This window comes from Mycteria americana, chromosome 1 (assembly GCF_035582795.1).
Source record: "Mycteria americana isolate JAX WOST 10 ecotype Jacksonville Zoo and Gardens chromosome 1, USCA_MyAme_1.0, whole genome shotgun sequence".
In the NCBI taxonomy this organism is placed as follows: domain Eukaryota; kingdom Metazoa; phylum Chordata; class Aves; order Ciconiiformes; family Ciconiidae; genus Mycteria; species Mycteria americana.
Genome location: NC_134365.1, coordinates 131431306 through 131456955, shown reverse-complemented (window position 1 = coordinate 131456955; position 25650 = coordinate 131431306). Strand labels below are relative to the sequence as shown.

The following is a 25650-nucleotide window of genomic DNA, read 5'->3' as shown; positions in this document are numbered from 1 at the left end:
CTCTAGAGGCTTACCTTCCTGGCCCTGGGGGGAGCAAGGTGCACCTCAGCCTATGAGTTTCTAGTTCTCAGTTACAAATAACTCCCCAGATTTAAATGCCTAAGTTGTTCCTGTCAGGTTTATTAACCACTGACAGTCTCATAACATTTAGCTGTAGTTTAGGGAGTAGAGAAGAAAACTAATTTTCAGCAGCTTAGCATTACTTAAGCTACAACTGGGGGCATCGGGGGCATTTGGCAACTGAGATGCCATTTTAGGATTATAGAATAGAGGTACAGTGTGCTTTTAGTTGGGCTGTCTTCAGTGAAATAGTAGCATGTTTAATATTTGAATGACCTTTTTCAGATTCCTGGTGAAATTAATTGTGATGAGTCAGAGCACATAATACTTTCAGCTTTTATGATTTCAGGCTGTTAGAGGCGCGACTGCTTTTGTTGCTCTGTTTATTTCTGATTCATATCATATGTTATTTCAGAATTGCAAGAGAGAGAACGTTCTTTCTCTTCTTCTAAAAGAAATCTTACGCTTTAGGAGCATGTTTATTTCAAGGGATGGTGACACATAGAGGAAAATTTGTAGAGAGATATGTGTTGAAGCAGCCTTGTGCCAGGTATCCCAACCTTAATTTTATAACCTTCTTTGGAAAGAAAACTTGTATTTTAAAAACAAGCTTTGTGTCTTTCACAAGGTCAGAAGTTTGGAGTATCCCTTTTTGGGGGAAGTTCCAGTGCTAAGAAATCTCTCTGATCCTCAGTTGTTCAGAAAAGGGATTATTTGAGTTGCAGCAAACTTCCTTTGCAAATGTGTTTTTGAACACATATACATATACCTATATCTCCATATATGCGTGTTTATATATAGTGCAGTGGAACAAATCTTCATAGATTCCTGCTCACCCATGCGATGGACAGTTCCTATGAATGTCTGTAGTGACTGCATTTCAAAATCTGTGGCTGATGATAGAAAGCCACGTTAGTTTTAGAACTCGTGTTTAACCATCTTTCAGAACCTGCCAGCAACCTGTTTGTGACATCCCTCCCCTAAAATGTCTGATTTAGTAGCCGGTGTGTGTGTCTACATCTTTCCTTACTACGATTTCTGGTCTTTGCTTCCCCACCGCTCCAGGGAAAGGGTGGTCCCAGCATTGGTACTAAAGGTATTGGTTTTGTTTGGTTTTTTTTCTAAAGTCTTCTTCATGCTCTCCCCTCAATTAGTGTCTCTAAAGAAAAACAGGGCTTACATTCAGACAACAGAGAACCTGAAATCTAGATAGTATATTTTGGTTTTGAAATATATGTTTGTCTGTTTTTTAATTAGCTAGCAGTAAAATAAAGGAAGTACTAAAAATACAACTCTCCAAAACGCTTGCTGCACATCAGGTAAGGATAGCTGTCTATGTTAAGGATTCATGAGTCCTTTCCATTATATAATCACATGGTTATTACTAAGCAGATGAAAGCATCTATGGCTTTTGTACCAAGTTTGTCATGTGCCCCAAGAACATGTTTGTGCATGTGCTGATGATATTTTCCAGCACTGTCATGGCTATAAATTTCAACACTAATATGCAACCTCGATATTGTGTGGAAGAGGGAGTGATTTTGTCCTCCTTTGTTTGCTATTCTGTTGCTTACTTGCTTTGACTTACTTTTACATTTACATTTGACATTTCTATCCGTTATACCTACGAAAATAAGTTCAAAGTTTTAATACTGATAAGCAGCACTCTGATAAGCTTTGGCATTTCAATGTTAGAAACAACATTATTAGTCAGGAGACTTTTTCTTTTTTTTTTCCCAAGAAGAAAAGACAAAACTCGAGTGGCAGTTTTGTCTTTCTTCTCTGAGCAACAAATGAAAGGCAACCTCATGTTGAAGATCATAACCTGGCTACTTAGAGAGGCCAATCTGATAATATTTGTTGTATCTAAAATTTGTTTTGAGAGGATTCATTTGTGCTCAGATTAATTACCTGATTAAGATGGGAGAATCACATCTTCAACTATTGTTTAACTTGAATTAGTAACCAAAAATGTAAGCTTAAGGTGCATTTTTGTGTATATTGAGCTCAGTAAAGTAAATATGACTAAGGAACCGTTGCAAACATAGACAAACTGCAACTGCTTTTAATTCAAATAAAGTTTTGAACAGCTCCACTTCCAGTAATTCCAGATGAGAACAGATGTTTGGAAATGACATAAAGTTGAATTAATAACTTACTTGATGTAGCTTTGTTCTGATGTTCCTGTATTGCTCACAAACTTGCTCTCACTTATGTAGCCCTATAAGACTTGACATACATATTTATGAATAAGAAATGCATTGACACTAATTACTGTTTGTCCTGGGTGTCTAAGCAAGATACATCAAAATACAAAACCAGTTTTATAAGTCATGCATGAACTTAGTCTATTTTTTAGAGAAAACAGAGATTATAGATTCTTATGCAGAAGAATATATCCTGTGGAAAAAGATTATTTGGGGGGGGGGGGGTAATAAAGCATTCAGATGTCATTGCCAATTATTTTTATAAGAATATTGAATATTTTTCCTGATTTTATTTTAACTTACAGGAAAGTACAGGTATTTTAGTTAAGTATTTTAACTTACAGGAAGTAGAAGGCTATTATTAGTTACAATGTGTCTGTCCGTGAATCAATAAATAGTTTGATCATAGAGAAAATTAACTAGACACTTATATTAGTTTAATGTCAAATAGTGTACAGTTTGATTCTATTTCAGAAAACGTAGATGTAAGCAAAATCCCCAGTTTGGTTTTGTTGCTAAAAAAGCCTCTTCCTTTGTGTGAAAATTCCCAGGGGACATATGTGGGCAATAGCTGGGAAACTTTAAAATATGGGGGGTTTATATATTTTGCTGTTTGTTCTGGTACACAAGATAAAGCATTTTGTATATTAAATGTTGGATATATTTAGGTTTTAAGACTACAGAGGTGTTTCAGATAGTGGTGAATTGTTTTTCCAAAGGAAAATGAAGTGTATGGGATTTCATCAAAACAGAAGTTTGAAAGGATACAGGATTTTATAGGAAGGCAGGTGGTGTTCAATATACTTGTTACATGTCTGGAAAGAAAGATGAAGGAGGAGGTGAAACAAATGAAACAATGTCCTTAAAACAATGACACAGGTAATCATGTGTGACAGGTTATTCAAGGTTATAGACTTTTAATTCAGTAAGTTGTAGATTCCTTTCTTTTATTTAATTTGTAAATTCTCCAATTGTATTCTCTTTCTTCTCTTCTGCTTATTTGTTATAGTTAACATACTTTGTCATTCCAAATATCCATACTGTGCCTTGGTATACTATGCTTTGTTAAACACATCACTGTGTTATATTTCACCTGTACGTGTAGTCAACAAGAGAGAAACCATACTTTTTCAGTACGCATCTATATCGCAGCACTTTTTGCTGGCAGCTTCTAATAACATCTTTAAATTATGCATATTATTTGGCTTTTTATTCATAAATCAAAAGGGGAAAAGCCCAAGCAATGAAACCATCTCCTAAGAAGTTTGTAGTTTACTACAGAGTTGGCAAAACCTATTACAAATAACCATTATTTACTCTAGTAGGGATGCTTCATCGATTTGATATCATTTTATCATTATATCTTCCCCCCCCCCCCCAATAGACTTTGCATATTGAATGGGTTTGGTAGGTTTATTATGGTTAATTCATGATGTGAACTAGGAACTTTATGCATTGTCATTTTCTGCATGTTTTTCAAACAGGAGCTAGCTTAGTTTCCATTTTCATTCTGTTTCCTTCGTGAGGCACACGATGCTTAAAAAATAATTATCTTCATAATAATCTCCTTTAAGCTTTCTCATAATTTCTATACTATTCCCCTTCCTCTCTCCCCAAATGCTGTTTGACAAGATGCTGGCAGCAAATGTTAAAGTGACTAATTACGTTACATCTTCTACAGCTGTAGTGTGCTACAATGCAGGCTAGAAAACTGGTTTCTGGCAAAGAGTCTTGGCTTCAGGAACCAGGTCACTAATATACAGTGGCCGGATGGAGGAAGAGCGCTGGTGCTTGATTGATGTGACATGAACTGTACCGAAAGCAGCCTCCCCGGCCCTTCAGCTGAAGGCAAAGGCTCTATGTGAGTAGCCTCCAGCAAAATGCAAGTGAATTAATCAGGAGACAGTGGGGAGAAACTTGAAGATTAATGTAATTTTGAAAGGGTCATTAAAAGACTTCTTAGCAATTCACATAGCGTTAAGGAATTATCATGGTCATAGCATTGCTGTTTCATAAATCTGGCATACTTTATTCAGCAATATGCCTATAGGTAAAGGTATAAACTGCTTGAGTACAAAAATAAAAACCAGTTTAAAAGTTTAATCTGTCATTTCTTTCAAGATGCTATATTTTAAATTTTCCCTGTTAAAATATTCAGAAGCACATGGAATTAGTTCTAAAGTTAAAATACCAAATAATGGTTGTTAAAAATATGCTTTCATTGTTAGAGCTTGTGCAGTGACAAGACTATTTCAGGCAAATGCAAAACATCACATTGTGACCTTTTACCAAACAAGCACTTCTCATAATTGTAATTGCCTTGGGCTAGTGAATGCTACTCTTACACTCATTTTCACAATAATTGTACACATATTTGAAAAGATATGTCATACATCTTTGATGCCTAACTTACAATAGTTCGGTATGATTACAGCTAATTAAATCAGATGGGAAAACTGTACTTAATCATGTTAATTGCTTGAATAAAAAGATCAAGAAATTTGTAGATAAGACCTGTAAGGTATTTCCCATATTCTCACTGTGAGTCCAAACTGGCAACTTTTTTTTTTTTTTTTTTTTTAAGTTTTGCACCCAGTATTGCTCACAGTTTTTGGAAATGTGGATCTCTTGGTGATTCTTTTTCACTCCAAATTTCAATTAAGCATTTGGTTTTCATTTATTATGTAGGGTTTTTTTCAAAATGACTAAGCCAATGATGCCTAGCAGAAAAAAAAAATAAGCTAACTTCAGACAATCACTTTTGATGTCACTGACGTGGTTTTAAGACTTTCCTCCTCATCCATCCATCCCCTCAACTGTCACCCCTGCAGTATAGCTAGGAAAATAAGTTTGGCGTGTGCATCTGTATCTGTTAATATTTTATTTCACTTTTTGTTTTGTTCTGGGACGTTGGACTTCCATTCCTAGTGTGAAACAACCAGAGGAGCTTCATGCTGAAGAGTTAGTTTGCTCAGTGGACCTGTTACCTATAGATGATACAGAGGAAGACTAGACCACGGGGTTTGCACCAGCTGACACATTGTGAGAATGGTCTCAGACTGGACCAACTGGCCCAGAGGCAGAGCTTGCTCTCTGTACATCAGGAGGGAAGTTGTAAACACTGCTTATGATTTTAGTACAAAGTCCTCTAGGTCTGCTTAAAGAGCCACAGGTGGGGATGTGGGTCCTGCATACAGATTCACAGTAAAAATCTGTGGAAATTATTTCTGCTGAGGAGTTCAATGTGGACTGCTAAGAATATTTATAAGGTTAAATATAAAATACAGACAAAAGTGCTGAGCAGCAGGAAAATCTTTAAGAGAAATGAATATATTTAAGTAGTTACCTTTTGACAGAGTAGTTTAACACTTCTATAAGCAAATAATTCCCAGCAGATAGAAGGACAATGGAGATTTTGCACATTTTAATTTTCACTTCTCAAAAACAATTGTTCTTTCTGCTAATAGACAGAAGCTATTAGACAGCCTATTTTATTTCCTTGAATCTCTTACTTTCATTAGAGGTCAGTAGGATTTGTCTACTAATTGTTCTAATTTTTAACCACCCTAGGATTACAGAAATGTGGCATTGTAGTTGTTAACCCTATCTGACTATCTTTTATTTATTTTAACAGTGTATTATTTATTTTACAATTAGCACATAGTCATCTGTCTATCTTTTCTGTGTTCAAGTCCTGCCTTTTTCCATTTGTGTATTTCCAAAACACCAGAAAAATGCACATTATAGCTACTTAAATATCTGGGGAGGATGGGGAATGGAGAAGCTAAAACATATCTGCAGACTGAGAAGACAACAGTTTATACAGAAGAGTATAAAAGTGGAAATGCCTATTAATGAGGTAAATCCATTTTAGTAAGTGCATCTTAAAGTGCATTTACAATAATAAAAATGCTAACATGCATGTAAATGATCTCAGAATATGATTGTTCTTAACTTCAAAGTACCTTTTTCTGATGTTGATTCATAAAATTAAGAAAGTCTATTGTATGAAGTAATTATTGAGATTAAAAATGTATTTTAGCTGTTCCTAAGTCTGCTGCCAATGCTCAGCTATTAATAACTTGGCTATCACTTACAAGCAGCTTTTAGTAAGTCTGTTTTTTCAAAAAATGACAACACTTGGCAGAGAAATTGGCCCTTATTTTCTTTGTAAAAAGTTTAGCAATCAAAAACCTGTTTAGAAAAAAGTTTGAGTGAGTCTCATTCTCGTGTGAGTTCTTGTGTCAGAACTCCAGTGTGAGGGTCTTCTGTCATGGGCAAAGCAGAGTTGGATGGGAATGAAACGGCCTCCCTTCTTCATCCAAAACATCTTTAATATAGAAAATACAGAGAGATGATTAGGAAGATAAAAATTTATTGATACAACAAAGATTATTTTTTTATGGTCCCTTGAACATGAGTTGGTTATTTTACCCTACTTTGAGCAGGGGTTTTGGACTAGATGACCTCCAGGCTGAGGTCCTTTCCAATCCAATCTGTGATTCTGATATTTCACACAATGAGTACGCTCTTAAAAACCCTCTTTGAAATATCCTCATATTGATGAGGCATTCTGATTAATATATGAATAAATCACCAAATACTTGCAAAAATTACAAATCGTCCAGCAATACTTTCTGTTCAAAAAGACTTATTGCCGCCTGCTTTTAATATCTTTACCATATTTGTTTGTGAAATGTGTTTTTTGAAAACTGTCCAGTGTTGCACATGACAATTTTCTAGCATGATTTGCTATATACTCGTACTTTTTTTTCCTTTTCTTTGCACTGCATTATTTGTTCTCTGGTGTATATGGCTTGGTTTGGTTTGAAGAATGTATTAAAGCTAAATCTCCTCCTTTCTCTCCTTTCCCTTTAAAAAAGGAGGGGGGAGGAGAAAGGGTGTGTACACATCAAGGGACACACATTCACTGTGAATTCTTTTGCCTTCCACATTGTTTCCTAGCATGAGGTTTCCCCCAGGAAAATCACTATGGCATGGCTCCAGGGTTCTTCCACACCACAAATTTTTCCAATTTCTTGCTTATTGATTTCTGATAGCTTGAATCCACCTTGTACTTTAAAGCTAGTTGTACTCCCAGAACTGAAACACAGGATAATATATCTGGCTTCATGCCATTTTTATTATCTGTTTCTTTACTTGTTTTCCTGTTGCTGTCACAAATGGAATACATTCATTTCAAATTTATCAGAAGTGAGTCTGGCTGAACAATGCTTAACTTGTAGCATATTGATGAATCTGAAATACACATGAAGGATAAATATATACATACGGAATTGGTTTGGGACCCACAAACATTTGATAAATTTGGTTCTATCAAAATAAGTAGCAAAGTAATGATAAGGGAGAAAGCCTCAAGTGCTGCAAGAATTTGAAGGTTTGCATTTATACATGAAGCAGCTAATTTCAGTAGAAATGTGTGATGTTGTCATGCCTTCCTACACTCTTCCTTATGCAAAGTGAATTTGGAAGTGTTTTGGTTTCCTTTCTCATTCTCTTCCTCTCTGTCACTGAGTGTGCTTGAAAATGATACTTATTCCTAACACAGAAAGGACCCTCAAGTTTCCTTTTTCTGGAGTGCTTTTTTACTTTCTTTTGAGCCTCCATTGTGGCAGTCTCTACATTTGCAATTTGTGATTAGTCCACTCGATGACTAATTTAAGTTAGTTCACTACAGCCTATTAAGCTTGCCTCCACCCTAGCTGAGGTACCATTCCTTGTTACATCGCCTTTTATTGTGTGCTCCCCAGTGATCAGCCCTAAACAACTATAATGAGGCTTTAACTGGGTTTGTATTAAACAAATAGAGGAGCTGAGCAGAGAGGAAGGAAGCTGAGAGGAACACCATAAGCATGATGTTTCTCAAACTGCTAAAAAAGGTGATAGTAATTAATTACCTTTTTGGTTTTTAGTTGATTTGAAAAATAGTGCCATTATTTACTTTTGGAACTGATCTGATACTTTCAGTGTTTCTTCCCAGGGTTATATATTATGAATTAGTCATGAGAAGGGCCTGTGATTGATAGCTTTTGAGGTCCAAGTGAAACCCACTGGTAATAGTAAAAACGATGCCATCTTAGCTGGATGGTAGTACAACACAATACAGGAGGAAACTTCCATATGTGTCATCAACAGGTGTTACACGTAAATTAAACTTATGAGGGAGGCAATACTTTCTGGATCCTCTGTGGAAGAAGTTACATGGAAGAAAATAACAAAAATTGTGACTATACATAACTAAGATATAACTGAGTCAGAAAGAAAATGTTAGAACAGTCTTTATGCTTTTGACATGTATTCCATCCCTTTGTACACAATATAGAGTGCCTAGTTTTCCTGAATACCCAGTACTTGCAGGGTACAGTGGGAATGTGATATCCAGAGACTTTGAAAATCCATCCAGGTGTCTGTCTGCATATTTTAGTAATTAAAATATACACCTTTAAAATACTTGTTTCTCATCCCTCACCCTTGTTTATATGTGGAAGTTACTAATAAAATTACTATGAATATAAAACATCCATAAAATCATGCTTAAATTAGTGTAAACCTGTTTTTATTTAAAGTATAAGAAAAAGTGGAGAGGCTAGTATTTTTGGTTTTGTTGGCTGCATTGCTTCTTTTGAGTTTATTTTCCTTTGTCTTGGAATGTAATGTAGGAACAGAAGGTATTGTCTGTTGTTCATTTGACTCAGAAGATCCTCTTTTCTTCCTCTGATATAGTAGCTTGCTGTCCTGTCTGGGGAGGCGTTGTGTCCTAATGTTTAATGCCTAAATATTAACAGTAACATAGAGCCTGTTTGATTACTGAGACTTTAAGAGTATTAAACAGAGATGCCAGTCCTTTGGGCAGACCAATCCTAGCCAGTGCACTACGTAGCAAAGATATGGCTGCTACTGCTGGATAATAACTTATTTGCCTTCTTTCTCTCCTTAAAGGAGAGAGACATGTAAGGTAATAGCTACTTCCCACAGCTGTTTGTGGGATGAAAATTTGTTCCTTGCTATCAAAAATGAACACAGAAGCCACAAGGATAAATATTTCCAATGAACAATCTTCCAATCAATAGAAGAATGGGGATTTTCTCATGATAACAAGCTTTTCCTATTCTCTCTATAATTTTATTTGGCATCTGTAAAAACTGCAATATTTCTGATTCAATCTCTTTCTTTCTCCCAGTAAAAACAACTTAAATTGTTATGAGGTTGCTACAGCTCTACATTTTTAGGTTCTAAATAGGTTTGTTTTTATTATCTTGTGGCTGAAGTGACAACTATTTTTCTCATTTCTCCAGCATGGCAGGTTATACACATCTTTGAACATGCAAAGAAAGTCAGTCATATAAACCAAAATCAGAGACTATTTGTATGCAAAATTAGTTATGCTGATACTTTCTACACAGACTCTACATCTCAGATTCCATATCCATTGGGAAAGAGTCTAATTTTCTGGAAAATTGGGTTTTCAGCCAAAGAAAGCTTTTCAGGCAAGTCACTTGCTTTCCACAGATTTAGATTCCTGCTCCTAGATTTACACAAGGATTACGGTACCAAGTGGGATTTACAAAAGCATAGGAATTAAACAAATGGGATCCATATTAAGCAATGAGTTTTTGAGAACTGGCATGACACTTGGGCTTCCAAGTACCTATACCATTTTTGAAAACTGGATTAAGGCTCCTAAATCACAAATGATATGTTATAGTGAAGTATTGTGCAGTTGCACTTAGTTAGCTCACACGCTAGAAGCAGCACAGACTTGTTAGCAGGGTACTCTTCCCTCACTCACCAGCACAGATTATTGAACTTCTGAAATAGAGTATTTTAGCCCAGACACAACGCTGTCCTAATATCTTCTTTCTAATAGGGCTCATACAGCTCTGTATGACACTGAATAGTGCCTTGTAGACAAACTCCAAGATAGATTAGGAAATTCTAACACAGATAGTTAGTCCCTCAGTTGAAATTTGAGTTTGTAGTATTTCTGATCTTTTAACTTCGGCCTTGATTCAAACCAAAATATTGTGAAATACAAAGTGCTTGTACCACAAGAACCAAGAAGCAGAAACCTAGGCAGACAAAGAGTAATATTAAGGAGATCTTACTCTAAATGTTGTATCCAAAATGAACAATTCTATTTTGACCTCAGACACCCCAAAACAATATGTCGTGGGTTTGTTTTGGATATTCCTGTCAAGAAAAGTAGACATTTCTCCTGAAAATTTCAGAATTAGAAAATTCCTGAGTAACCCTTACTTTTCTGTGTAAACAATCTGTACATTCCATTACAAATTCCTCCTTACCTTCAGAAGAAATAACAAGTTTGGGGAAAACTAAGGGAAAGCCTTCCAGTTCCACTTCCTCTGGCCTAAGACATTTGATTATGAAGAGAACTGAGTAATAGCGATCAAGAGACTTGTTGTAAATTTATGATGGTAGAGATTCTGCAAAGAAATAGAATGGCGTAGATTTCTAGCCAAAGAAAACGTATATGTTTCTGGCCAAAGAAAACTGATGTGCAGATGCTTTAATAGGCATTAATATCCTTAATTCATAAAATGAAATTTGTCCAAATACTGTTTTCTGTTTCCAAAGGAAAGTAAGAGAAGATTTCTTTTAAAAAAAGCCAACTAAAGTGACAGAAGTCTGTCATAATTTCCCAGTTACAGTATCTGAAAAAGAAACAATCCAACGTGATCTACATTGTTTGGCAGCAATGGTGCTTTTTATCAACTTGTTTGTAATTAAAAGGGGGGGGTGTTGTTGTTTGGGGTTTTTTTAATTATGTAATAGGAGTATTATTTTCAACAGGATTTTCTGGTTTTGGAGCTTGCTTTACAGACACTTTCATATATAAGTATATACACACTTTTTACAACTAGGGTGTTTTTATTATGCACCAAGCATTAAATTATGGTTATGTAACCACCAGCTCTGGTAACATTTCTGCAGACTAAATGTTTATGATGTCTAATCTCTCTTTGTTGCCAAGTAACCGTATGATATGTACTAATATAACATCTGCCATACTGGGTTTGTATAGCGAGCTTTATTTAAAGCTTGGTACCTCAAATGGACAATAAGTGCCAGATATTATTGTTCTCAGGCATGTTCCCCTCCCTCCCCTTACATGGACCGTGTAACTTTTTTAGTTTTGATGTCCTATGATAGACCTTGATTTTCTACCATGTTACAAAACAGAAAAGCTATGGAAACTAAAATTTCAGGGCTTAGATTTCAGACAAGATTTGTATAGAGATAACTCAGACCTGAAGTCCCCTGTGCCAGGATGTCTGCTGTTATAATGGGAGGGTCAGTACACACAGTATAGAACTAGGCAGAACATCTGTACGATAAACTGTAGAGTTGTACAGTGCAATTTGCATGGCATGTCCCTCAGCTCCACCCCCATCCCATCTGCTGCATAGACACTAACTACTCAGGACACCCTGGGAATTCTCCAGACTTTCTAAACCTGATTGTAAGTGCAAATATTTGCTAAAAATGAAAAAGCAGGTGGAGACCTCTGGAGATTTTTTGGTCCAATCCCAAAGAGCAGGGCCAGTGAGGGCAGGTTGCTGAGGGTCATGTCCAATTGGGTTTTGAATATCTCCAAACATGGAGACTTTACAACATCTCTGGGCAACCTGTTCCTGTGTGTGACCACCTGTGTAGTAAAGAATTTTTTTCTTATGTTTAAGTGGAATTTCCTGTGTTTCCGTTTGTGCCATTGCCTCTTGTCCTGTCCCTTAGCACCACTGAGACGAGTCTAGCTCTGTTGTCTTTACTTTCCCCATCAAGTTTTTACACACATAAGCAAGATCCCCCTGACCCTTCTCTTCTCCAGACTGAGCAGTCCCAGCTCTCTCAGCCTCTCCTTGTGTGAAATGCTCCAATACCTTAATCATGATTGTGGCCCTTCACTGTCCTTATCCCAATATGTCTACATCTCTCTTGTATTGGAGTGCCCAGCACTGCACCCAGCACTCCGGATGTGTCTCATCACAGCTGAGTAACGGGGAAGGATCACCTCCTTCAACCTGTTGGCCATTCTCTGCCTAATGCAGCCCAGGGTGCTGTTAGTCTTCCCTGCTGCAAGAGCACATTGCTGGCTTAGATCTAACTTGTTCTCTGTAATCCCAAGGTCCTTCTCCGCCAATCTGATCTTCAGCTGGTCAGCTCCCAGCCTGTACTGGAGCCTGGGGTTATTCCTCTCCAGGGACAGGACTTGGCATTTTCCCTTGTTGAACTTCATGAAGTTCCTGTCAGACCATTTCTTCAGTCTGTCAGGGTCTCTCTGGGTGGCAGCACACCCATCTGGTTCATCAACCACTCTTCCCAGTTTTGTGTTCCATCATCCGGGTCACTAATGAAGACGTTAAACGGTGTTGGCCCCAGCACTGATCCTTGGGGCACACTGCTGGTACAGGCCTCCAGCTGGACTTTGTGCTGCTGGTTGCAACCCTCTGAGTCCAGCAGTTGACCCAATTTTCATCCGGTCTCATTGTCCACGTACTTAGTTCATACTTCATCAGTTTGTCAGTGAGGATGTTATGCGAGACAGTGTCAAAAGCGTTGCTAAAGTCAAGACAGCATCAAGTGCTGTCCTTGGATCCACTGAGCCAGTCAACTCATCACCGAAGGCTATCAGGTTAGTTAAGCACAATTTCCCCTTTGTAAATCCATGCTGACTACTCCCAATCATCATCGTGTCCTTCATGTGTTTGGAAATGGTTTCCAGGACTATGTGTTCCATCACCTTCCTAGGGGTCAAGGTGAGGCTGGCCAGCCTATGTTCCCAAGATTCTCCTTCCTGCCTTTCTTGAAGATGGGAGTGATATTTGCTTTCTTACAGCCCAAAATCTCTCAACTTAAAAGCAAAAAAGCCCGCTTGAATGGAGCAGATCAAAAATAGCTGCCTGAGAGAACAGAAAAGTTAATGTGCACTCAAAGAGAAGTACAGAAAGCAAAAAGAAGTCCTCACACTGTTCACGAAAGTAGAAATTATGGATTTTTGTCACTTAATTTTTGGGCCACAAGAAATAATAGTGTGTCCAAATTTCTATCAGAGCAAAGACAAATTCAGAAGACTAAATCACTGAAATGACTCAGAGAACGAATGAAAGAGGGATACAGGTCTACAACAGAACCGGAAGAGAGAGAATGAGAGCAGGTCACCTTTTAAATCAGATTATTCTGAAATAGAGCAACAGAATTAAAAGGTTGACTACAAATCCTGAAAGAAGAAACTCTATGCACTATGTAAAAACTTTAATTGCAAGGCCTTTAAATGTCAGCTCTTTGGGAGAGTTCAAGTGGTCAGGGTGCATAAGGTCCTATTCCCTTTACAAGGCCTCCTCAGAGGCTGAGAAATCTTGTTCTGAAATGTCAGCATTATCAGCAGAAAGATTTAATTATGAAAAAAAAAGCATGGAGTATCTAGAATTTGCGTTCAAAGGTCATGAGCTACAGTATTTCCAAGAACTATCTGCCCTAACTCTCAAAAAAGGAGAGAATAATAAAAGCAAGGAGAGAATAATAAAAGCAAGGCAGGAACAGAGTCATACATATTACTATTCAGTTCCTAAAATCAGTGTCCTACAATAAATTACTTTAAATGAGGGAAAATATACTCCAGTTACTTGGGTTTGAAATCTAAATCTGAGACAGGGTATACAAAATAATAGGCCAAAAATGGAAACTAATGATAAATTTCAGGGGAAAACTTTAATGATTGTGAAAAGATTGAGGAAAAGAAATAATAGTGAACACTAAAATTCAACTGACAAGGGTGAAAGTGAGGCTGAACAAGAAAATGTAGGTAACTAATTAATCGGACAATATAAATGAGATTTTCTGGGGGTCATCTGGTAAGAATAATAGAGTAGTTGTTAAGGAAACATGTGTTTGTTCTAGTCACAGAGAACATAACCTTATGATACTTTTCCCCCACTATATTTTCTATATTTTAACCTAGAGAAAATTAAGGGAATGATGTGAAAAAGGAATCTATGAAGATATGCAGAGAAATTTTAATAGTGAGTGTTGCAGAATGCTTGCTTGATGTGAAATGTGTGAGTCTGGCTTTTCTTACTTGTTTGCCTAAACCTCATCATTTATATAACTTTCTGTTTTGCTTCATGAATATGTAATCTATTCAGGTAGCCCGGTTGTTAAGAATACTGCATATGTTTCTGTTTGTTTCACAAGCCTTATACAAGATTTATACAACACGCCACTGCACTGCAGACTTCTAAACAAAGGCATAACCTAATACATAGGTACAGGAGCAAAAGAATACTCTTATGGGTTCTAACTGCAAATAAATAAGTTTACAAGTAGTTACAGTAAGGGTCATGGTCCATATAGATCCCTCCAAAAATCATTAGTATGGGCTTCCAGACTTAAAAAGTGCTAGGAAACAACCTCCCAAAACTTTTCATTTGTCTTGGAATAGAAACAATAGCAGAAACTGCAGCATATACAGTTTAACTGAGGTGAACTGGATTTGCTTAATCCTGTTCTCACAGTGGTAAAGACAAGGATGTTTTAGGGAAAGCTCCGTGTAGGTAAAATTGGAGACTAAGCTGAACTCAAACTAGGAGCATAGTGCATGAGTACTAAAACACACCAATGGTAGTGGTCTTCTCTGTCCTCAGCTTATTTTGCCTGCTAGTTGTTGTCACTATAAGGGCAGAAGGAAGAGTTAGAGACTGCACAAAATGCCAGATCCCATTGACATGTTTTATAAGAGTGCCCTGTTACATGTGAGAAGCAACAGGTGTGGGTGCGCTCCTCCAGATGTATAAAAGTGCTTACACAAAGCATCCACTTATGGCACTCTGGCAGGAAGAGAGATGGCTATTTTGGCCTAGAGGACTCATATGAGCCAGTAATAGAAACATGGCAAAACAGACAAAGTTCCTGCTGAATGAAATACTGGTGAGCTTCACCATTAAGCTGAAACATCAGAGAATCTCCTGGTGGCAGTGCTCCTGGATACGTGGTTTCATTCTTTTGCTGACAAGAGCTTTTATTTTAATTAAATGCACAGATAATATATCACATTCTTGTTTATAGCAACAACAGCAGCAACCATCTTGTTCATAATTTCTCAGGTTTTTTTCAGATTATCTGATGTCTCTTAGATGGAAGTGGAGGGACAAATTTAAGACCATGCAGACAGACTAGGCTTTAGCATGACATCCTTTTTGTAGACCTACATAGAAAAACTCATTGCCATTATCTTGCTTTAGGGATTAGCTTTGTACAGAAACAATGGTGTAATGCAGAGGAACTTTATGCAAGAGAGAAAAAAATATTTTGGTAATTTAGATCCTTTAATATTTTTATTTGTCTTTTTGTATTTTGGGTCTCTTTTTTGTGGGGGAGGGGGAATCCTGTCCCTGTAATAAAAAGTCTTTTAGGATCAAAGCCTTGCTTTATTCCTTCCTGTCCTCTTTGTAAGATCAAAATATAAATTCTAAATCTGCCACACAAAGATACTGATACTGTCAAGATATTAGGCTGATATTTCACTCAATAGTTTTAAATACATATATTCTTTGGTTCTTTTGTATTTCAAGACTGCATTAGCATCTGTGATGGCAGCATTTTGATTATTTGTACTTTTTCCTTGGAGACCACTGGGAAATGTCACTGTGTGTTCAAGAAAACAGAAAAAAAAGAGCAATATATACATCTTCCTGAAGTCATAGGGGTAGCACAAGTGCCACATCAGATTCAATTAGAGATGAGCAGATAGTGAAAATCCCAACACCTGGGCGCATTTGCTCTTCTCCTCCAGTATTCAACCTGTCGTTAATCACAGAGGACTCACAAGCTTAAAACATTTTAAAAGGCTTCTTGGAAATATTCTTCCCATCTTTTAAGACTTCCTTTTAGCAATGCCTCTTCTTTTCTCAATATGCATCATTGAAACTTTTGCATAATAATGGCCTCCTTATTAGTTACCATTTTATCTGCTTCTGCACTTTCTTGCAGGAAGTGCTAATATTCTATTTTATGCATTACATAGTTCTTTTAGGAAAATGTTATTATGTAAAAAAATTGAGGATTGTAACTTCAGTTTGGGAAAAACATCAGAAAAAAGGATTAGGTATGAGAAATAAAGATCCTTTTCATTTGTATGCCCAAAGCAATAGGGTTGGGGTTTTTTTAATATGTGGTAAGGAGAAGACAATGAGAAAGACATAAACTGAAAGGAGAGGCAGATTTTTTGTCTCTCAATGCAAGATTTATGGGAACATTTCAGAAGATAAAAGCTGATCTTCAATCAGTCATAGTGATAACTAAGTCACATTAGGCAGCTCATTTACGGTCATATGCCTATGGCTTCACACATGTGTCTTTAGTATCCTTATATGTATCTGCCCTCAGTTTGAACTGCTCGATTCAGGGTATAAACTTGTTCACACAGTGAGGCAGAATATTCTTACAGGGCTGCTGTGCAATTCATGGCATACGTGATTTTAAATTATGCCCTTGTGAATGAAAACTGATCTGATTGAGAAATGAGATTTAAGGTTGTTAAAAGTCTTAAGCAGGTATAAAGAATTCCCTTTTTGTGAAAGACCTTGACATATATTTATTTTTTGAAAGGCAATGATTTCTGTAGTGATATATTTGAATACATAGGGCTATATCTATGTTCGGAGAAATAAAGAAAAAACCCAACATCCTTCCATGGAATTACATAAGTTTTGCTCTGCTCACAATTGCTCTGAGGAACCTCAGAGTTCTCAATATTAATATTCATCTGGACAGTGACTGTGTGTATTAATGTTTCAAGACTGGAGGTTCAGGCTGCACATAATTAATTTTATTGCAACCTACTGTAGACTACTGCTACTGCATTATTTCTTTTACAGACATCACTATTGAAAAAAAAAAAAAGAAACCAAACCCAAAAGTATACACCTGTGTTTTCCAAGGTACTGCAGTTATCAACTGAAATGCTATAGTTTTTCCTCTTATTCTTATAATACCTGTGATTCCTAAATATTGCTATCTATGGCAGCTTTTCATAAATGATGGCTTTCCAATGACAGTGCTTTATTTCAAGAGCCCTCTCACGAAATGGACACTTTAACATAGCAATCTAAAAAATAAATCTGTTATTTTAATCTCATTTTAAATCTTCTCCCCTGCCATTGGTATAAGATGATCATGCTTGACAATGCTTGGTTAAATGTTGAGATGTAGTAGTTAGAGGGGTAAGTACACCACGCGCACTTCATAGCCAGGCGCTGGCCAACTCTGAGGGCACGAGGAGCAGACAGCAGTGCCAGGCACTATGCTGAGAAGTGCCTCAAGGTTCAGCTTTATAGTCAATCAGACCTAATATCCCTCCTCTGACAGAGGTGCCCTGTCCCCAAGGTCATTTGCCTGTGCCAAAAATAGCAGAATGAAGAGAAGACAAAAAGAAACCCAGGCTCTGAAAATCAGCAGGAACGTAAATTGTAATGAGGAATTCTCTTAGTTTCTAGAGGCAAGCTAAGAGATGGGGGATCTTTCTGAACTGCGGGGTGAATTCAAAGAAATGGTGCAGACTTCAAGACAAGAGCTCCATCTCTCTGGTTTCCTTTGATTTCAAAGTGTAAGAATATTTTGCTTTAGCATAGTAATGAATTCTTTGCCCTATTTAATCCTGTGTTAGAGTTGCAATATCTTCCAGGGACATGTCAGTCATTTTTTCTATAAATGGTCTAAGTTCGTAAGCATAAGAGGTTTAATCTCATTGTATTATCTCAAATCTCAGAAAGATCAGAAGGGTTTTCATCCTCAGAAAGTAAGTTTTACTTCAATAAAAAAGTTGAACAAGAAATGTTCTAAAATATAGATAACAGACTGGTCAGGTAAGGCAGCCATTCCTGTGAACTTTTGTCCTTGCAGGAAGTGTCCAGCCAATAAACCGCCTTTTTGAGTTGTAGATGACTCCACATGGCCCTGTCTGCCTCTAGGAAACTAAGACTGTTTTTAATCATTACAATTTGCAAGGAAGAATCTGAGAGCACTTTGTGAACCAGACATAAACATACATCTTTGGAATTATAATTTTTCTATTATAAAACTTGTGGATTTTGAGGCAGTTCCATTTTTTGATGTGCAGATTAGTGATATTTTGATGTACAATTTGGATTAAGCTTTTCTTCATTAGCTGTGTTAAATTCTAAACAGGTGGCTGGTCTATTCAAATAACAGAATTTTGCTTAGAGCAAATGTACGTATCACGTGACCATAAACATCTAAAGCTACAGCAGCAGCTTAGAAAGAGGAATATGGAAGTAGGTGGCTGATGTAAAAATATTATCTTCTGGCTAGTTTCCAGTTGGGTGACTGATTGTGGTGGCTCTCAGTTTCATCAGCGCAAGACAAATTATTCAATATGTTTTAAAAGTACATCCAATCTGATAGACATGGAATGTGAATTTAGGCACTTTCTCTTTGAGCAGGATCAATATGTCTGCAGCTGAATGGCATCTCTGAAGTGAAATATTAATTTTTATACAGCTTCAGAACTGATTACTTAATTTATGGGTTTTTTTACTTTAGTTTGTTTCTAATTAAAAACAAGTTTGACACATTTGTTTTCAAACCATTCATCAGTGATGGTTCAGAAATCAAACATATGATGGGCTGTAAACTTGATTTATCATCAAACAGCTTTTCTTTGAAAGAATCTGACCTGTCAAACCCCGTCTTTTTGAGAGAAATATATCAGTTTTGGTTAACTTTGTCTGGGATAAGGTTCTTGACTCATAAGTGGGAAAGAAAAAAAAAAAGACAAAAAAAAGACAACGATAGGGAAAGAGAGAAAGAGAAAGAAAAAGAGGAGGGGGGAGAGAGGGATGGAGAAGTGCACCCATGCATTGGTAGATAATAATATCCAGGAACTAAGATTCTTGCCAAGAGACTTGAGAATTCCCTCATGCAAGAAGAGGAATCTGAACGCTCTGTTCCTCCTGTATGACAACCATGTTGATAACTACTACCTGGTGGGAAGAGGACCTTCTATTTTTTTAAACACATTGAAAAGAATTCTGGTTCTGTGCATACAGTACAGAACAGGAAGTGCTTTGAAATCATGGATATTTTTGTAGGATGTGAAAATTATTGCCTTCTTACATCTATTCATAAAAAAGAAAAACAGGTATTTAACTTGTTTAAGAGACCAGCTGTAGTTATGAGTTTTGTAATTTTTGTTTGATTCTTGCTATTTAGTAAAAGTTTAGAAAGAAAGGATTAAATTCTGGTTTTGTTGTTCAATTTAGTAGATAACTGTGCGTCAATATATCCATCTGAAAATTGTATTAATTTTGAATAGCCTGTTGCATGGTGTGTTGACCCAGTTAAAATGCCACACCCCATGGTTTGAAGGATATGAAACAGCTTATAGGAGACGCATAGGTCTACTTCAGAGTTTCTAAACTAAATGAAGATAGCAGAAACTCTGTGTTGTCCATTAATATTGCTATCTGTGCAGAGTGTAAACTTGAAAGGGAGAGAGGCAGTAGGAGAAATTCCCACTTCTGCCTCAGTTCATATGGATTTATTGCCAGGAAAACATACATACATTTGGAGGCTAATAAATAGATAAAATAACAGACACTAAAGGTGTTGATTGACTGAAGGTACGTATCAAATCACCATTGAAAATCTGATATTTTAAGTATACCAAGTTATTCAGATTATTTTCCTTGCCTATATTACTCTCATTCACAGTATTTCCCTACAGCCTAAAACTCTGGAATGCAGAATACCCAGGGATGCTTTTGCTTTTCCAGATGGGTGAAGGAGTTGGCCGTGGGAGATGTGATTGCTTGTAGTATAGACATACCCACAACAGTGTTAAGTTGGTAGGCATCCATAGGGAATGCAGCACTGAAATACTGATATTTGCCCCAATTTAGAGAGCTTAGAGTTGAACTGTTTTATTAAGCATTAATTCTTCCTGGGCACAACTATTAGTAGCTATCACTTTAAAATATAGAATAGAGTTAACCTCTGCTGTATCTTTGTTTTAATGTTGATTAGAGATTTTATGTACTCCTGGATGATGAGACAAAGTGCACTCTCAGCAAAATGGGAGGAATGGGTGACAAAGTGGAGGGCAGCGCTGCTGTTTAGGGAGACCTTAACAAGTTGGAGAAAGTCATGGGGTCCAACAAAGGCAAATACAACGTCTTGCTCTAGGAGTAGAATAACCTCGTGCAGCAGTGCAGAACTGGGGACTGACTGAGAAGGAAAAAGCTTTGCAGGAAAGGTCCTGGCAGCCCAGGTGGACAGTAAGTTGAGCATGAGTTGGCAAAGGCAAGAATTTAGCTAGGAGGTCCAGGAAGGTGTTCCTTTGCATCTATTTAGCATCTGTGAGGACACATCTGGAACACTGTGTCAAATTTTGGGCTCCCCAGTGTACAAAAAGACATGGATGTACTGGAATGAGTCTAGTGCAGGGCCACAAGGTGGTTGGGGGCTGAAACACCTGAACTGGTGAAATCTCCATCCACAGAGATGTTCAAAACATGACTGGATGAGGTCCTGACAACCTGCTCTATTGGACCTGCTTTGAACAGGAGGTTGGACCACTTGGCCTCCAGAAGGTCTTTCCAGCCTACATGCTCCTGTGATTCTGATACATCAGTTATGTGTGTAATTTATTACTTTCAGTAGTATTTTCTTTGTTAAATTATCTATTGAATCTCACAAGTAATGGGAAAATTAAATTGGGCACAGATTTTATAGTAACTTCATACTGTTGTTGAAGGATGATTTATCTGCATATATTAACATCCTGTACATATTCATTTAAAAGTAGGAAGCTTCTTAGAGACCTGAAGTACAGGACCACAGAATTAATGTCGATCTTTGCTTAAACTGAGGAAGATACTGTTTTCTAATCTACTTATTTGTTTCATTCAGATTAACTCTACCAGTTACTCTATCTCTACTTACAATAAGAGAACTTTGTTTGCTCAAACAGTTTCAAAACAGATTTAGAACAACAGTGACTCAGAAGGCATTATCTGATGAATGGTAATTGAGTTCAGAATGACAGAACTGCAAAACTAAATTTAAATTCATAGTAGATGATGTTTAAAAAATGGCAATGTGCTGATAAATTATGAGCCTTTACAGAGAAGTTAAGAAATGGGAATGACTAATTTTGCAGTTTAAGAAAAAATATATTTTGAATCCTTTTCCTTTCCACCCACTTTAGCTCCCCAGGGAAAAAAAAAAAAAAAGACACAGAGAGAGCTAAAAAGCATTCGAATCGGTGTAAAGAAAAGTAACAACCCAGAGATGTTGCCGAAAAGTCTTTCACAGCTGTGCCTCTCTCCAAAGGCTGTAGTACAGAATGATTTCCTGTAGAGAGTAGATGCTGTTGTTGGAAGAATGAACTGAAAGAAGGTCTGTGGACCAAATCCTTTTTTTTTCCCATCCTTGAAGAGGTATTTTGATTCAGTCCTAGATCTGATGGGTTAACATCCCAGACACCAGTTGGGTGGGTTTATGCTCTGGTCAGGTAAAGGAAAACCTCTGTAAAGCAGAAACATATGAGTTGATAATGGATCCATTCTGTAATTGCTGCAAAGTTGAAATTAATACTGTAGATTTTAAAGGGCATCAATAATTTAATCAAAGTGCAGAGGAAACATAATAAAGAGAATGCAACTAAACCTCTCCTGCAATTCAACTGACAGGAGATGAGCGTGTTTAGTAGATTAAACCCATACACGTGTGGATGTGTGTGTGTCAGTAAGAAAGGGAACAGTGATTTTGACAAGTTGGAGGGAACAAATATTATAGTTATATCAAAATGTCAAATGTACTTTAAGTCTCTGACAGCCCATAATCTGTGTTAAAGACTGAAGTATGAATTAATGTCGAAAAGCAAAATATCAAAATGTTCCAGGTGACTACAAAAGTTGGAGCTTTCCTGTGAACATTTACTATCAATTAAAAAAAAAAGTTATTTTTTTCATATAGCATGCACTTATCTGTCAGAGATCAGTAAAGAGTACACTTGCTAACAACAACAAAAGTAGTAATAATCAATGTCACTTCTATGAATTAAGTATACAGATGATGAATCTAGTAGAATAGCTGCACTATTTAGCTGCATAGTTTGAACATGCTTCAACAACCTTCAGAAGGTGTTTGACCACTACAAAAGTCTTCCTATTCCACAATTTCATAAGTCTACTAATATTATTTCAGGGTAGATCAAAGGGAGGAGGGAAGTCATCTTATTAGGAATCTTGACATTATTTCACTGTATCCATCCCTTGGATTTTGAAAACTGAGCCTTTTTCTAGTACTCCACTTTCAAAAGTTTCAGTGATGGTAATATCTTTTTAAATAAAATTTTCATCAAATATTCAAAATTTTTTTACATAAACTGATTTTATATTATTTCTCTGTTTATGACTGTATTTGATAGAAAGGTAATTAAATGTTATAACAAACTATGAAATGTTGGTTAATATTTATGAAAATACAAAATTGTAACATGTCAGTGCATGTTTTTTGTGAAGGTTTAAAGAAATTACTTTTTTTTAACACAAGTACCTTCAATACCTGAGTGTGTGAAAGATTCTAAATTTTGGTGCTATATTTACTCCCTAAGCAAAAATATTTACAGCTACTGAAGACATGAGCATTATTTAAACAAAAGAAAAACCAAAGCATTCCTGAAACAATAGGTATAAAATCAAGTCTTATGATATTTTTTTACCCAATACCCAATAATAATCAGAAAACTATATTTGTGAATTTCTTTCTTTTCTAGCACCTCTGACAGATAAACCACCAAAGCTTTTACACCCCTTGGAGAGTAAGCTAACGATTCAGGAGACCCAGTTAGGTAAGCAGCAAACACATAATTTCTGTTCAAATTGTTTGAAGGTATTTGATGTGTTAATGTATGATGGTAATGTGATGGTATGTTTGCATTAATAATTTCATTGAAAAGGCATTAAACATACTTTGTTTCCATGCAGAGCTGTATCATATACCATCTAGAAGATTGTTGTTCACAAAAAAAAAATTGGTAGTAATTAATACTGAATACTAAGCTCTTGAATATTACTGATACTGGTTTTTACCTTTGCTGAAAGTCTATAGTTATAAGTGTATCTGAGCTTTTCTTTCTAAACTTTCCCTTTTCTGAATATTTATATATATTTACTGTGGGATTCAGTGGGTTTTTGTGGTTTAAATTCTGCTTGCAAGATTTCTTTGCACTGGAGATTACTTACGGAATTGCAAAGATGTTCTGTATAAATGATGCACTGGTCTAAAACCATCCAGCAAACAGCGAGAAGTTAAGATAATAGCATCTGATTATTCTGAATGTACAAATATATATGTAAAGATGAATGGAGAAAATTTGATGCATAAAGAAACCATTTTGTTTCACTTTTTCTAGCCTAGTGGATGGTGGGTATGTTTTGTCACTTTGGTCTCCTACTGCCGTACACGCAATTAAGGCTCCAAAGCTAAGTGCATGAGTTACTACAGTTTGCAGGATATAACAATCCATCTCCTTTGTGGATTGGCACAGAGGGCAGCTTGTAAGAAACAAGCAGTCCTCAGTAGGTTAGACTGGAATTATGCTTTGGTGTCAGAACAGTAACCTATTGATAGATCTTCTAGCATGTTAGCTACAGAAACAAATGGGAACAAATCTGGTGGTTGTCTAAATCTCATAGGAGAAAAAAACCCACAAGAAATAAAGCAAGGAAAACTCAGTACATTCTGCAGCACAACACTAGAAAAAGCAGAAGGCTTGCAAATTAATTCTGACAGTCATTGGCAGAACATTTTATGGTGCTTGCCAGCCTGTGGCTGATAGTGGCCAGAGAATAATTCATCTTTGTTTTGATATTCATAAAATATTACTTAAAATGATTCATGCTATTCAGGTAATATTCCGACATGCTGATATATATGTTTTCAGAAACAATTATATGGAAAAGGGGAGATGTAACCTGTTTCCTTCTAGACCTAATTTCTGTTGTTCTGAAGGTATTGTGTCTGATATACCAACTCAGAAAACTTTTGCTATATGACAATTCCAGATTATTTTACCTTTTCATTTGAACACAAGCCTAGGCAACAGAAAGCAAAGTGACTCCGCACATTTTTTCCTAACTAATGTTGCTTACTGAGGTATTTTTGATGAAAAAAACCAAAAGGCAGAACCTTTTGGGGCTTTGACGTTGCCTTGCTAAATATGCTGTATGGGTGAGAGTATTTCAGTAAGAGTGTAATTATTAATGGCTAGCTAGAGGCTTTGTATCTATGATTTTTAGAATTAATCATATCTTTGATTTCTCATAGTTCTAAGAAACAGATTAAATAATTTGAGAAGTGCTGGGTTTGGAAAAGACACTTTTCAGAAAACTAAATAGCTATTGAAGACTATGAAAGAGTTAATTTGAAAATGTCATTTTCAGACACAGATGGGAAAGTCTGACTGTAAATGAATGTGAAGCTATAATACTTAGCCTTATATCAAGATGCTACAAGAATATATTAATTTGTTGTTTAAAAGCCTGTGAAAAAGCCTATGAGAACTGGAGCAAGTGCAAAAAAATGATAGTTCCCTGACACAAAAATTACGTTCTTCCACTCTTAGATTTAATGTCTTGGTCCCGCTAGATAATGTTTGAAAAGTCTATGTTTCACTTTCACTGACGAAAGCTAGCATTCATTTCAGGAGGCCAGTCCATATCCTGCAAAATATGCAAAATATTTTAACGTTGGTATAACGTTGAGATTCACTTAGCCAAACATCAGATAGTTACCTAAGTCAGCAGCCTCCTACCCACCTGAGGCTTGGGGTGACCACATGTTGCAGACTCGTCTAGACACTGCCAGAAAACGTTAGTCCTCCAGAATGTGTTTGGGATGGTGCTTTTGTGCCTTGTTTGTAAAATAAATGTGTTGGTGGAAGGGGGAGAAGTGGAATGGGTGGCACAGAAAAGGGAGAGCAAGGAACTAGGAGCTTGAGGTAGTCTGGGATTTCATTAGCAGGTCCCCAGGCAGTGCAGTGGGGAGCTGGGGCAATCCCTGCTCTGCCCCACGTTTCTGTGCTTCTTGCCTCGCAGTTCTCCACCTTCAGCTGGAAATGAAGCAGGCTGCAAGTATCAGGGCATGCCCTGGGGGCTGCATACATAATTTACAGGGATGTGTGTGCTTCTGCAGGTGCACAGGGTGTGCTGAAACGTCAATAGTGATGGTTCACCTCAAAAACCTTCCCCTGCTGGCAGGCCTCTGGGAGTGGTGCTGGGCACACTTTTGAGGAAGCCCTCAGTAACCCCAATGTGTTTGCTGC

The 25650-nt window shown here is 36.8% G+C and overlaps 1 protein-coding gene across 1 annotated transcript in view; it reads left to right on the top strand.

Annotated features, from left to right (window-relative positions):
* The window catches only part of IL1RAPL1 (interleukin 1 receptor accessory protein like 1), a 674122-nt gene that overhangs the window by 483038 nt on the left and 165434 nt on the right, over positions 1-25650 (top strand). Inside the window, exon 5 of the mRNA XM_075491887.1 lies at positions 23101-23175. Within this exon, the coding sequence (XP_075348002.1) occupies positions 23101-23175 (75 nt within the window). The remainder of the gene's footprint in view (positions 1-23100; positions 23176-25650) is intronic.